Source organism: Mesocricetus auratus, unplaced genomic scaffold (genome assembly GCF_017639785.1).
Source record: "Mesocricetus auratus isolate SY011 unplaced genomic scaffold, BCM_Maur_2.0 Super-Scaffold_15014, whole genome shotgun sequence".
Lineage (NCBI taxonomy): Eukaryota > Metazoa > Chordata > Mammalia > Rodentia > Cricetidae > Mesocricetus > Mesocricetus auratus.
This window is the reverse complement of record NW_024429186.1, coordinates 83,828,183-83,842,569: the sequence shown is the minus strand read 5'-3', so window position 1 is coordinate 83,842,569 and position 14,387 is coordinate 83,828,183. Positions and strand designations below refer to the sequence as shown.

Here is a 14,387-nt window from a genome sequence, read left to right as displayed (position 1 = left end):
AAAGCAATCTCCTGTTTGATTTACTTTCATCCACACTTTTTGACCTGGCAATTTCTTTCTTGCTAGTTCAGAAGTCACAAAATCATCAAGAACTTGGTGTTGCTGGTTCATACTGGTATCAGGGTTTTCTCAGCATTCCCACATCATTCAGATTCCTTTCCTGTGGGAAAGGACAGGATCTCACTGGTAGCCCCGGCTGACCCTGAACTCACCACCTTCCAAATGCACCTTTCTAGTGCTGAGATTCCAAAGCACAATGATTTGCTTCTGGGTTTCTTGTTTTCCCTTCTTGAATTTGTTTTCCATCCCGGACAGCCATGCTATGGGCATCAGTGAGATTAGGAAGCTAGAGTATGTAAATTGTGTTTATTCACAAATAAGAATTCTCATGAGAGGAGGGTCCAGGTCTCATCAGATCCTGTGTTGGAGTCTTGACACAGTTAAAAAATGACTGAACTACATACAAGGTAATCTTGGGTAAATAACATCAGTTTCCCTCATCTGTTTATGATATTACTTCAGGAGCTTAAGAAAGGAATACATTACAGTTTCTAACTGTGCCTGGAGATCCCTGGACTGGCTGGCCATCTAGTGAGCCAGACCCAGCACACAACCAGCTCACCCAGCCTTTTCTGGGTGCTGGGACTTGAACTTGGGTCCCCATGTTTCCACAGCAAGCTTTTTTTGTTTTTAAACCTACTAAGCCATCTCTGCAGATCAGCTTTCCAACAACTGTATTCTTTTCCTTTCTCTTTAGCTGATGCTGACAGTATTCTTTGCTTATATTCTTCCTGATATGCCTTTTCTGGAAGATGGAAGGTAGTGGGTCCTCGGCTGTGCAGGCTCTAGTTTGTGTTTCCACTGTAGTAGGAAAGCAAAGATGACCTTAACTGACTGACTGGCTAGGGCTATGTTCCAATGAATTATCTACAAACCAGGCGGTGGGCTGAATTTGGTCCGTGGCGTTGTGTGTGTGTATGCCAACTCCTGCTCCACACACACTCTCCAAAGCCGTCTTCTTCACTGAGCCTCCAATGCAGACACATGCATGTACACACTTGTGCGCACAAGCACATCTTACCAACGCCTGGAAGGGTCCTTCTGTGCCCAACCCTGTATTCTCCTGACACCTATTCATTCTCTGCACCAAGTGTCCCTTGTCCCACGAACCCAGAACCCTCCCAGCACTCCTAACAAATGGTGCTGCCATGCAGAGCTACTGAAGGCAGGGAACAGGAGCGATCCTCAACACACCCCTCCCATCTTCTAATTCTGGAAGTGGCATTATTTGGCAAACACAGTCAAATTTAACATTTCACTAACAGAACTAAACTTTATTTCCATGTTTATTACATGTTTTTTTTGTTAAGACTACATATTAGAATTGACTTAACATACAACTTGGGAGAAAGCTTGATATTCTTCACTGAATGGGTTAAAAAGGAATGTAAAACTACAAAATACTAGTTTACGTGAGTTCTAAGTTATGGTAAATACAATAACAAATACCTTGCTATTTTTCTCTAATTTTCCAAGATGAATTTCACTATAAAAGCTTTTTTTCATAACAGTTTATTTCAAGAAAAGAAGGGCTACTCATTTTACTTTAAATACAGGGTACAAATAAGTCAACACAAAGCTCTACTTCCTACTTAAAAGTTATGAATTAAGGGGAACTAACTAATGTCGCTGCAAACCTAGTGTCTTAATATTACTTGCTTTTGTCAGGAATCTAAGGGTGACACACAGCACAACTCCACTGACATTTATGTCATCCATTTGGGACTTAGGATGGAGATGGCCAAATACTGCTTAGTGACAGAAATTCAAAATTCATCAGTTCCACAGGGACCAGAGCCAAGAGAAATCACTCATTCTACTTCTGGACTCACATGCACAAATGGAGACTCCTGGTTCTCACTAAATGCTTCAGATAAAGCTGGAGTGTGGAGCTGCCTGGATTCACAGAGCACAAAACACTACTTGGTATGACACCAACGACAGCTTTGTGTAGTACTCTGTAAGCCTTGTAGCACGTTTTGTGAAGCTGTACCTCTCCTTTCAGGGAGCAGATAGGGGTTACCAGCTCAGGCTGGTTTTGAACGATGATCTGTCTGTGTATACCTCTCAAGTATTGGGACTATGGCTGCCTACCATGACACCCATTCAGGACATGACACACACTGTCAATGTCTTGAGCCAGGGTCTCAGGTAGCTCAGGCTAGCCTGGAATTTGTTGTGCAGTCAGGGATGTTGGTTTCTGACCCTTGTGTCTCTTCAGTTCTGGGATCACAAGCATGCATACACCAAACCCAGACTTCTTACATTAAAAAAAAAGATCTGTTTAAGATACATTTTTTTAATCCATGTTTTAAGATGACCTCAAAACCTCGAACTCCCTTCATTAGATTAGTGATACACTCTCATGTGACTCTTTTAGATGACTCAGGGCTTTTAAAATTTCATCTTAATGACAAGTTTCTAGTACCAGATTCTTAAATGTGAACGAACAAAAGGAACCTCATAAAATTCAGCTTCCTTCCTTCCCAGAAAAACCAACATCTCTTAAAATGCAAAGGCATGCTCCTTTTCTAAGAACACAGACTAGTGAGCTTTCTGTGTTTGTGTTTAGTGAACACAGAGGTGAACATTCCAGGTTTTGTGGAATATTTGGTCTCTATTGCAACTACTCAATCTTTGTCACTCAAGTAGTAAACAGACTTAGACAGTACATAATTACAACGAAGGAGCAGAACCAAGGTGGTCTGTAGGGCAGCTGGCCAACCCTGCCTTAGAACTGACCCAGAAACTAGTGTCTAGTCGGATGCAATGGCCAACTCAGATCTAGCAAGTGTCACTATAAACATTTTGATGATGGATATTTTAAATTTAGCCACAACTCTGATTAAATAAGATTCCTCTACTAAGAACCACACTTTTCACTGGGGGTAATAGCAAGAACTTGCTTAAAAAACATTAGCTACTGAGGGTTTGATTTAAAATTAATAAAGGATGTCCATACAGTTTAATATCCAATTTAATTTTTTAAAAACTTAATGAAAATATAACAGAATCAAAATATTTAAAATAAGTACACTCACTACCCACTCCAGCAATTCATTTAAGTCATACCAACTATAGAATATGAAAAATAAATTCAGAAGTGTAATTACTTTAAAATACACTGCTTCCACTCTCAATATTTTACATTTATGTATATATTCTATAGTGGAAGCAGAAATTCTCTCTAAAAACATTATCTTCTTAAAATCTTGAGGTGCGTATTAGAGCTACAGGCAATATCTGACATATAAAACTGCAGAACAGGTCTTTCGAATTTGGCATCTCACTGGTACAATACAATGACCAAGGTATAGATACAATGCCTAGAATATTCAGTAAGAACCATAATTCCCTCCAATACAGAATGACGAATGCATATTCTACAAGGGCAGTGAGGTTAGTAATTCTGTTGGGTATGTGTCCTGACATAATTTCCAAATGTACAATAACACAAACAATTTTGTTAAGGCCATGTTTTATTTGCTGATTAATGGACAAAAGGCAATGTAATTTATTTTCAAGTATTTTCTTGAAAGTCTGTGCTCATAAAAATCATGAAAAGTTGGAAACAGACTGTTAAATCACTGAAACTTTAAATATATCTTACACAATCTCATTTGTACAAAAATACAAGTTAAATAGAAACATAAAGCAGTCATGGTAATTTTATGCAAATCTGTTTTAAGCGATCTGTAGTTATATATAAAAGTTTCTTGGTTCTGTGATTTGTGAAAAGGTCAACACCAGATTGAGTTACTATCTATTAGCAAAGGGCCCTAAAAAGCTTGCTGTAGCATTAATCTTGTACATGGTTATAAGTGTTTCCTAATTTGAGATCATCTAAACACTGGCGAAAAGAAAAAGGGCAGTATGTCCATAAACCAACAAATAATCTGGCTGTAATGTATCATCAACACAAACCCACACATCTGTACAATGAACATGTCATCACATACACACATGCGCACACACAGTGCACGTATGTATACACACGCTGCACAAACAACCAGCCTAGTGAGGTCCCACGTCCTGCTTGATATTCAGCTGTGCATTTTTTCTGACTTCATCAAATGAATAGCTTTTTGTCACCTTCCCATTCTTGAAAACTGTATGGAGAAGATCCTGCAGAATGTAAATGTTGTCATTAAAAAGACCATCAAATATGTGAACTGTGGACCAATTTACCTAAGGTCAAACACACAAAGGTGCTGAGAGTGTCCACTTACAACAGAGAGATCATGATAAACAGTCTCAGGCCAGTTTTCCTAAAAGGAGAAACAAAACCCCAGACGCCCAGCTTTCATGCCTGAGTGGGAGAGCTACCGCTGTCCCTGCGAAATTATTTCTCTAGAGTCTGACCAACAGCCTCAAGGCTGCTTAGACTGTCAACCTAGAAGTATAATACATTTGTTAGCTAATAAATTTTGGTCTTAAAAAGGGTAAAATCCAAATCCAAACCCAAGACAGAAACAGAAAAACAGGCATTGATTTTTTTCGGTCTCATTTATAGTGACCAAGTTACACAGATTTTGACTCAAAAGTCATGGATAAACATCAATAGAGCATGAGGACTGAATTAGTTTCTATATGAAGAATCCATTGACATTCATCTTAATTTTCTTTCTTACAGTACACATGACATTAACTGGTATCTTGTATGCTCTAAATTGCACCCAGATGTTTAAATACAAGTCAGAGAAATGCTTCCAAAATCACAGAAATAGATCACCACCGTGCTTCTGCCCAGACAGAAGTTAGAGCACTGCCCACATCCATGTTTCCTCCAACTTAGTGTCAACTGTCCTTGCTTCACCAGAGGTGACCTCATTGGCAGAACCTTGGTAGTCCCCATGTAATGTGAAATCTACTTAGAGAATTGCTGGTGAACTACAAAAAAAATTAATTCTAGAAGCCTGATCTACCAGCTCACATAGTTTTCAGGCCCGAGTCTTTAAAGACATGAGGAGATAAAACTGTCACGTTTAAACAGCTCCATCACAGCTCTGTGGTATAGCGCAGACATTCAAGACAAGTTCTTCCCCTCACACTGAAACACCTCCATCTGGTGACTTAGACATCAGTGGTCTTTACTTTCTGACACACAAATGTAAGTGTACTTATGCTGAAAACCATTGGATCACATGGCCTATCGCCAGCATTCATACCATACGTTCTTTCCTGTTTGGTTAACTAGAATCAAGAAATTCAGTATACCTTTACCATCTGTTAATTATGCAATCTGAATCAACCCACTCTACTTCTATGCTACTAAGACAATTTGCTTTTTTTTTTAAAGCTCAGAATTCCACAAGAATGAAGTAAGACCAAAGAAAACCTCCTGAAATGGTTATTATTAAGCTCTGAAGAAACAATTCCCTTCAAACAGTGTGGAATTTGGCTAGTCCATCCATTATAAAATGACAATATTTTATCCTAACACAAATAGTTATGCAAAGTCTAAGGGCAACATTTAAAAAGTGTTATTTGCTATGCTTCTCCAGATATTATTCACTGCTAGCTAACAGTAAGATTAAAACCAAATATACAAAAAGCCTGCTATCATGTTGGCCACTATGTGAAAAAACAAACAAACAAAAAAACAAAACAAAAAAACAACTGTTCTGAAAACAATTTGAAAGTATAACACAAAACTCCCATTTCTAAAATTGAAAAGCCAGTTCACTACTGTTATAAATTCCAGTTAGATCAGGCGGTGGTGGCGCATACTTTTAGTCTCAGCACTTGGAAGGCGGAGGGAGGAAGGTCTCGATGAGTTTGAGGCCAGCCTGGTCTACAGAGCTTACAGAGCTAGTTCTAGAACAGCCAGGACTATCCAGAGAAACCCTGTCTCGAAAAATCAAACAACACGCACACCTCTCTCTCTCTCTCTCTCTCTCTCTCTCTCTCTCTCTCTCTCTCACACACACACACACACACACACACACACACACACACACACACACACTCACTCTGCACACTCTGCAGTCAACAGACAGATACTTACGTGACCATATTCCTCAAGGTCTCCCTTTCCTTCTTCAAGTGTAACGAAGTTCCCTGCTGGTGTCCTATGTAGAGATAACCGGCCCTTTTTTGACCTTTTGTTGGGATCAGCAACGGGGTCCTTAAAGACATTAACCTGAAATCCACATTAAGAGGAAAATTATAAATCACCATCTAACAAATGTCTCTAAAAACATGTATCAGCTTAATGTCACAGCTGTCACCTGCACATAAGGCTGGTTAGATCCCTAGCTAGAACCAGTTTGTTTTTTCTAAAGTGTATTATATGCAAGTGTAAAGAGTTTATGGTGTTGCATGTATAATTACATCACTCTACAACTGTTTTCCTTCAAAACAGTGATGCTATGGAAACCCAAATCTTGGATATGTTTTATAGGATGATCTGGAGAAGTGTACTACATGGCCCTTACATCACACTACAGACACACGCCGTCACAGACTGTCTAGAGAGCTGGAGTGTTTAGGATGAAGACACGCTTGTCCCACAACTTCCGTCTCATTACTTCCCTACCCTCAGTAAGAGGCTGGAGGTTCAGTTAAGAGGCGGGTGTTGGCCTGACACGAAGGAGGCAGCACATGCACTTACACAAAGGGAAACAGTTGGAGGACTCGCTGGGCATGGGGGCACAGCCTGTAAGCCCAGCACTTGGGAAGCAGACGAGAGGACTGCTACAAATCCTAATCCAGCCAAGGCCACGCTGCAAGAGCCTAACTCAGAACAGTAGCAATAATGAAAGAGTATATTTATTATAGAACCAGAGAGAGGGCAATGCACTAACAGACGACAGATAAGACGAGGCAGTCTGCAGTCTCCAAAGCAAGGAGGGACACAGCACACAGGCTTTCTTCATAATTACTGTGTGCATGTGTGTGAAGGTGATCAGAGTAGAACTTTCTGGAGTTGGTTCTCTCCTCCACCTTTATGTGGGCTCTGGTTACCAGGCTTGCATGGGAAGTGCCTTTGATTGCTGAGTCATCTTGCCTGCTCTATTCCTCAGGGTTTCTAGCTTTCTCTGAGTCTACTCCAGACTACTCAGCCTTCAGGAGGCTATGGAAGATTCGACAGAGATTGCAGTCCAGCTCTACTATGGCTATGGACTGTGACTCTGGCATCAAAATCAGAAGCCCAAATCCCACTGCCGTAATAGGACCTTGATAGTGATTGTTACACACTTGCTATCTTCAGTGTGTGATGGCTTGGCTAACTGACAATGTTACCTAAACAGAGCCAACTTCTTGATACAAAGATATATACCAAAACAACCACAATGACTGGCCTACACTTGTCTTAAGTCACTCAGTTTACTGGATCCCATATCTCTTGTCGTAACTACACCTGCCATCTCTCTTCCCGTTTCTTAGGTAGCACCCATTAATACCCGACAGCCGGCACCGTGTCCTTTGACTACTGGGCTCACAGTGCCTGTGTTTGAGGAGAAAAGCTGAAGGACATACCCCAAGGCCGTTTGTTACGACATAGCTGCACTTGAAGGAGCAATTCAAGAGGTCTCTTGTTAACTTCTGCAGCAAAGCTCCACCAGAGCCAAAGGAGACGTTCTCAATACTCCACCTTTTTTGTTTCATTCCCTCTACAATCTAGAAGATTAGAAACAAGCAAACAAATGATCGATGGAGGTTATTTTCAAAGAGTAGTACTGTGAACCTCCTACACCTGTTTTGTACCAGTCAATACTTACAAGCCCAAGCAGGTAATAGTACATTTCGTTTTAAAGACCCACTCAGGTTGCAACGGGTGCATGGAAGGAGGGTTCACTTGCAGATTTTCAGTGTACAGTAAGTAGTCAGTGCAGTCAGGCTGAGAGTGAAGGAGCCAGAAAACTGGCTATACACACCTGAGGCTTTGTGTGCTCTCCCAGCAACAAAAGCTGAAATACTTGCCCCAAATTACTAGACTCGGGCATTTCTAACCATCTCAAGTGCATCACAGTGCACTGTGTCACTACACAGAACAGTTACTGCATGGCACAGGCACACAATACTCACGTGTACCTAAGCCATTTCAAACTGTCGGGTGCTCCAGTGCATAGACAAAAATATGCACAACACTTTCGATGTTACAGTTTATGACTGGGTCACTGCAAAAGAATGATTATGAGCCAGCAGGAGAGACGAGTATGGCACAGCCTTTTCAAGGGTTGCAGATTTAAAAACTACAACTAAGTCATGTAATCAGTGACATTGTGTTTCTCTACCTGGGGTTTATTTACCAATCATGTACCTCTAATTTACAAACAAATCCAATAATAGAAACAGTGAGATTTATTAGCCGTTTTTTGAATTTCATGAAAAGCCATATTCTGTTTAAAAGTACTATTTAAAAAGAATTTCCAAAGTGATTAAAGCAGAGGCCAGGTATGGCTTTAAAATGAATCATTTACACATTCTCTCCACATACTAAGTGTGAAGTCCATAAACACCACCCCGTGTTAATAATCCAACACTGAGAAACACAATCATTTTTAAAATTTAAAATTCCAACCATCTAATTCTCTGTGTGTATGCTTTTCTTTTTAACAAAAATATGTTTTTCAATGAGAAAAATTAAGGTAAAATACAGTTTATTTTAAAATGACTCTTTTAGGCTTTATACTCATGTGGTCTTGTGTCTTACTGTGCCATGAGGAGGCATGGATAAGCACTAGGGGAACCAGGTGTAAACACACAGGACTGTCTCTTCAGAAGACTAGGGGAACCAGATGTAAACACACAGGACTGTCTCTTCAGAAGACTAGGAGCAGATGTGGCTAATAGCCTAGTGACCTTTGCAATCTGTGTGGCTGAGACCAGGGCTTGTCAATCTACAGAACCCACTTTATCACCAGAAAGAAATTTCCCCAAATTGTGTGTGCTTCAATATACCTAAAATAATGTACCCGGTGTCAGACTCTTGAAGTTTGAATCAATACGGGCTACTTATTGAACCAAACTACCTTCTTGCCTCCCGAGATGGTCACAAAGAACTCCCTTCCAAGGGATGGGCGCATGGAGATTAGCATGAGACCCACCACCAGATGTGCAATAATGAAAAGGAGAGCTCCATATCATGGGTGCCAGCTCAAGTTTCTCTACTCTATAACAAGTCAAAAACATTCACAAGCAAATCAGAAGAAAAAATTCAAGGTAGAAGTAAATGGACAAACTATCACTCTTACTGCATAATCCATTTTCTTATTTCATACCAAGGTATTTAAAATAGCTCTCCCTACACCTAACATTTACATAAAATCACTGCTTTCTAGTAAGCTTCTGAATCAAAGTTGTGACTCATAGAAGAGACACACAAAAGATGTGGTTTCAGGTGAGGGTGCAGGCCAGAGGACAGAAAGGGAAAGCGGCAATGAACTGCATGTAAGATTTTCAGATACAAACCAGATGGCAGTGACACACGTCTTTAATTCTAGCACTTGGGAGGCAGAGACAGGCAGATCTATGAGTTCGAGGCCAACCTGGTCTACAGAGTGACTTCTAGGACAGGCTCCAAAGCTACACAGAGAAACCCTGTCTCAAAAACCAAAAACAAAAGATATAACAGCTTGATAATAAAAAACTTTGGAAATCTGTTAAACTGCAAAGAAACCTTCCTTTTATGGACTCTGAGGAGTCAGTACTCTTCTAGTGACATCAGTAAATTATTCTCATGGAGAAAATATAACAGTATCAAAGGAGATCAAGTCCCCAGGACACCAACCAAAACAGGACCCTGCATTTTCTCTGATGCAAGTATGATTTTTGGCCTCTTCTCTTAAGCCGGCTTGTTCTGGTTCACAGCAGAAGCTAGAGCAGCATGTCACACAGCAATGAATGTTGACAAGGAAATCTATGGGTGAGGTGGCAGTCAAGTAAGATAGTTTGTAGATAAAGTACCCATTACCAAAATGAAGGACTCTGCTTAACATACATAGGAGAAAACTGTTAAGATGAATTCCTTTCCCTGTTTCTAAGACCACATGTGATTAACTTCCAACATGAGAAAATCAAGTACATTTGCTAGGTAAGGGTTTCTTCTACCTGCTCCCCAAAGTGGTTTGCTTTGAGAATCAGTTTAAGATACTCTTCCTACACCCCTGAGTGCATGAACAGAAAACCACTGGTACATATGATGTGTTCCAGTTGTCAGCCTGACAAAAGCCTAGAGTCGCAGGGGGAGGGAACGTCAATGGAAGAACTGCTCGGATCAGGCAGGCCAGTGGTCACCTGAGGGCGTGATCTTAATTGTTAATGGAGGCAGGAAGGCCCAGTCCACTGTCAACAGTACCATTTCCAGAGAGTGGGCGGTGCTGAGAAAGCAGGCTGAGGGAGCTACCCACAGGCCTACACAGATCTAGATAATCCTACACTGTGTCATGCTGCCAACTCTTATCCATACGCTGACCTCTTCAAACAAAAGCCTTCATTTTGTTTCTCTTTACAATCATGACAGAAGGTGGCCTGGAGAAGTATGGCTGGTTGGTATCTTTGTATTTTAAGCTACTATCATTTCTAAACACCAAAGGAATTTACCATCAAATATTCAAAATAAGACTCACAATTGCATTTAAATTTTAATGGGCTGCTTATGAATAAAAAGGAGCTTTTCAAGAATGGGGGTTTCCTTCTTGTAACCCTCACGAGAACACATTACCTCCTGTAGAGTGTTGATATCCACACCATCTCCCTGAATGATTCTCAGATATGGTGGCAGCAACTTGTAGCCCTTTGAGTTCTCAGTGACAGGAAACTTCTTGCCTAAAATATCTAAGACCTGCATGAAAAAACAGTACACAAGTAACTAAAATGTGTGTGTGTTCCCAAGCTAAGAATTGTTTTTCTTTGTTAAACAAATTTCAGAATGTAAACATTCAGTTACCTAACACGTACAAAGTTTATAAAGTCTGGTTCCAATACCTTTGAATCACATTAGAAAAAGGTATGCTCTTTTCTATTTCAGGTCTGTTTGGTTTACACTTGTCTGAGCACATGCCTTCCGCGCTAACAAAGATCTCTAGTCAATGGAATGCACACCCCTGATGAAGATGCTGATGCTGCTCATTCAGAAGGCACAGAAGGAAGTGTCCAGTGGCCCTTAACCATCTATTTGACAGTCTGTAAACGAACCAACCTCTACCTGCTTTCTCTGCAGTTAACATGTGACCCTGGGCAAATGTACTGTTCTCTGTCTGAGCTGTAACTCTGAAAACCAGGGAACTTTTCCCGTGTGCACAGATGAGAAGGGGCAGAGGACTAGTATACAGGCATGTTAGTGACACACATTACAATTCACCTTCAGCACAGTGTCGAGCGGGTTTCCGGAGTCAGGCCTGATGATTAGCGGTGCCTCTGTACTTCTCGACACGATTAGATGCCTTAGGTCTTCACCCCATATTTTCTCGCAAGCGTTATAAATGTCATAGCTATCGCTGACCACAGACACAGGCACTGATGAAAACTGTGTTACTATGTGTTCAAAAGCATCTTTTTCATGGTCTTTCCCCCAAGCTGTTATGGTACTAGAAAATAAAGCAAAAAATACAGATTTACTCAAGCAGACGCGTGACCAATTCAGAAGTGTCATTAACCACCGTCTTCACCACACCACACTGTCAGTGATCAGTTTAATAAGCGCACATCAGAAGGCCAATTTGTTTTTAGCACTTATGAGTTAACACTATGAATTAACTATTCAGCTCAGTAGTCATTACTTAGCTCTCCTATTTGCAATGTCAGTTTCGGCCATCAAGGGGAGTCTTAGTTCTCAGTTGCTCAGCTTTCCTGATGCACATTCTCTTTCCCCTGACTGCAATGCCGCTTTCAATGTCCTGGGTTTCTTCATTTCCCTGCTGCCTCTTCCAGTTTCCCTTCGTCACTGTTTTTTTTCCTCCCTCCCATCTAATTGGGAAGCTGGCCCTCTGTTAAACTGGAACTTGGTCTACCCCACAGCCTCTGCACCTTCCACACAGTGTCATCCAATGCTCTGCTGCTCAGTGACTGATGCCACCACTCTAACTTCAGTCACCAGGTTAGCTTGATACCTTCCCGGAGTCTGAGGGAAAAGTATACATAACTCAATTATTTTTATTTTCAGACTCTAATTATCTAAGGAAATATTTACAACAGCAGTAAAGGGTTAGAGCTGGTGTATATATTAGCACTTATTCTAAATGGCCTTCTGTATAACTGTAGTTTGTGTGGTTGGATAGAGAAACAAAAGGAAATAGAGATGAATGAATAAGCCCAAGACCACCCACTATGTTAGCTGTTAGGTCAAGCAGGCTTTAGTGTCCTTTCCATCTGACAAAGAGGCCCTAAGAGACGCTCCTGGTTTAGACTCATGGTATACTCATTTACTTATTACTGCAAAAGTTATTTGGCCGACAGCCCACTCACTATGTGATCACATTAAATTTTTTAAAGATACGGGTATAGACAAAAACTCAAATAATTTCCATCAGTTATCACCCATACTTTTCTGTTTCTTAATCCTGAGGGCCTTGTTATATAGCAATGTCCTTAGCTGCATCTATTCTCCTGAATCACAATGCAAATAATCTGTCTGATCTCATGTTTGTTAAGTTCTCGCCACTCATTTAGTCACCCAGCTCTAGACCTTCCCCCTCAAGACCACTCTTTCCTATACCATTTCCTAGAAAACCTAGTTTCTAGTTTTTCTATTATCCTGCCATCAAAATAACCTAAAATCTATTTCCAATGTATCACTTGCTCAAAACTTCTGGAACTGCTTCTTTTTGAAAATGCCTAATTAATAGTAAGCTAGAGCTGAATATTTAACCACAGCACTTGGGAAATTGAGGCAGGAGAATCAGAAGATCAAGCTACATAAGTTTGAAGCCAGCTTGGGCTACATGAGACTCTGTTACAAAACAAATAAACAAGCCATCGTGATGTGCAGTTAACCCTCCACACTAAAATGAACTTGAAAGTTTGTAATAAATTAACCTTTACCCAACTTCTCAGTCTACTTTTAACATACCTGTTTCAGTCCTTATTCCCCCAAGGCATGCATACAATCTATCATAATGCTTAATCAAATCTTATTATTCCCCTAAGAAGTCGACTTCACATAATGTCTCTATAAAAGCTTTTTTGGTCCTGTCAATGGACATGAGCCTTCCTTAACTTGTGTGAGACCACTGTGAATGCCTTAACCATTGCCTCTTTAAAAAGTTCCTGGCAGAGCAGCCTGCTTACTTGTGACGATTTCATGGAGAGGGTCACTCTATCTTTCGGGCCCTCACTGCACACAGCAGACTGCTTTGATACTGAAAGTGGTGAGCTATATGCATCAGTGTGACAGAGCTCAACAGACATCAGACTGTAGTAAATGAGGCCGGGAAACAAGGCTTCACATATACTTACTACATATGCTTTTTCTTTCCTTTCTGTTTCTTCTTCCTTGTTTTTTCTTTTGTTTTTTTTTGAGACAAAAAACCTGGAACTCCCTCTATAGACCAGGCTGGCCTCAAACACAGATATCTGAGTGCTGAGATTAAAGGCATGAGCTACCTCCGCCAGGCTATACTGTCTACTTTGAATAAAGGGGACTCTAGAACCAGACCGGCTGTAAGATGAACTATAATTTCCTAGTGTACCTTGAGATGACTTAGTAAGAGTAAATGAGTAAACACAAGAGAATCAGAACACCTTTTTTGTTGTTGTTGCTAAAATGGCTTACTTATCTAGAATTGAAGAAAACACTGGGTCCAGATGACAGTTTCCTGGGCAAGAATAGGGAGACCACTTAGGAAAGTATTTAGTGTTTCCAGACTTTACTAATGAAGAAAAATCTATTGGCATATACAATACAGCAAACAAAAATCCATTCCTTTAAACCAATATGGCAATTTTTAAGTGTTGGGAAAAGCTCTTCTTTGATTCTTTTACTAAAGTGGTTCAAAATCCTAGCCCTGCCTGATGCTAATCTTTATAAAAAGTGATTATTCAATTTGTACTGTTTTTCCATCAAGGTTTATTTAGCACCTGGCTCTGGTGTCAAGTAGGGTGTTGCTGAGTTACACATAACAAATTCAAACCAAGTTTTAGAAGGCAGTTTTGTTTGTTATCAGGGGCCTTGCGCATGCAAGCAAGTGCTCGCATCTTAGCATGGGGACACTCAACCTTACCTGTGCTCTGCTGCTGGGACAGAGTAGCCAGGGACAGGATCTTTTGTTCCATAGTATTTTTTGATTAGAGCAATTCCCGCCACTGTATCTGTTCCTTTGAAGTTAACCAGATGAGCAGATGCTCCTATGCCAGCAGTCTGGAAGACCAACCACAAACCAAGG

At 40.6% G+C, this 14,387-nt stretch overlaps 1 protein-coding gene across 1 annotated transcript in view; it reads right to left on the bottom strand.

Annotated features, from left to right (window-relative positions):
- Positions 1-1,306: 1,306 nt before the first annotated feature.
- Nampt (nicotinamide phosphoribosyltransferase) overlaps positions 1,307-14,387 on the bottom strand; it is a 30,863-nt gene continuing 17,782 nt past the window's right edge. Inside the window, exons 6-11 of the mRNA XM_040743275.1 lie at positions 14,226-14,362; positions 11,369-11,594; positions 10,730-10,849; positions 7,543-7,683; positions 6,068-6,202; positions 1,307-4,185 (exon numbers count right to left, since the gene is read on the bottom strand). Coding sequence (XP_040599209.1) covers positions 4,075-4,185; positions 6,068-6,202; positions 7,543-7,683; positions 10,730-10,849; positions 11,369-11,594; positions 14,226-14,362 — 870 coding nt within the window. The 3' untranslated portion in view covers positions 1,307-4,074. The remainder of the gene's footprint in view (positions 4,186-6,067; positions 6,203-7,542; positions 7,684-10,729; positions 10,850-11,368; positions 11,595-14,225; positions 14,363-14,387) is intronic.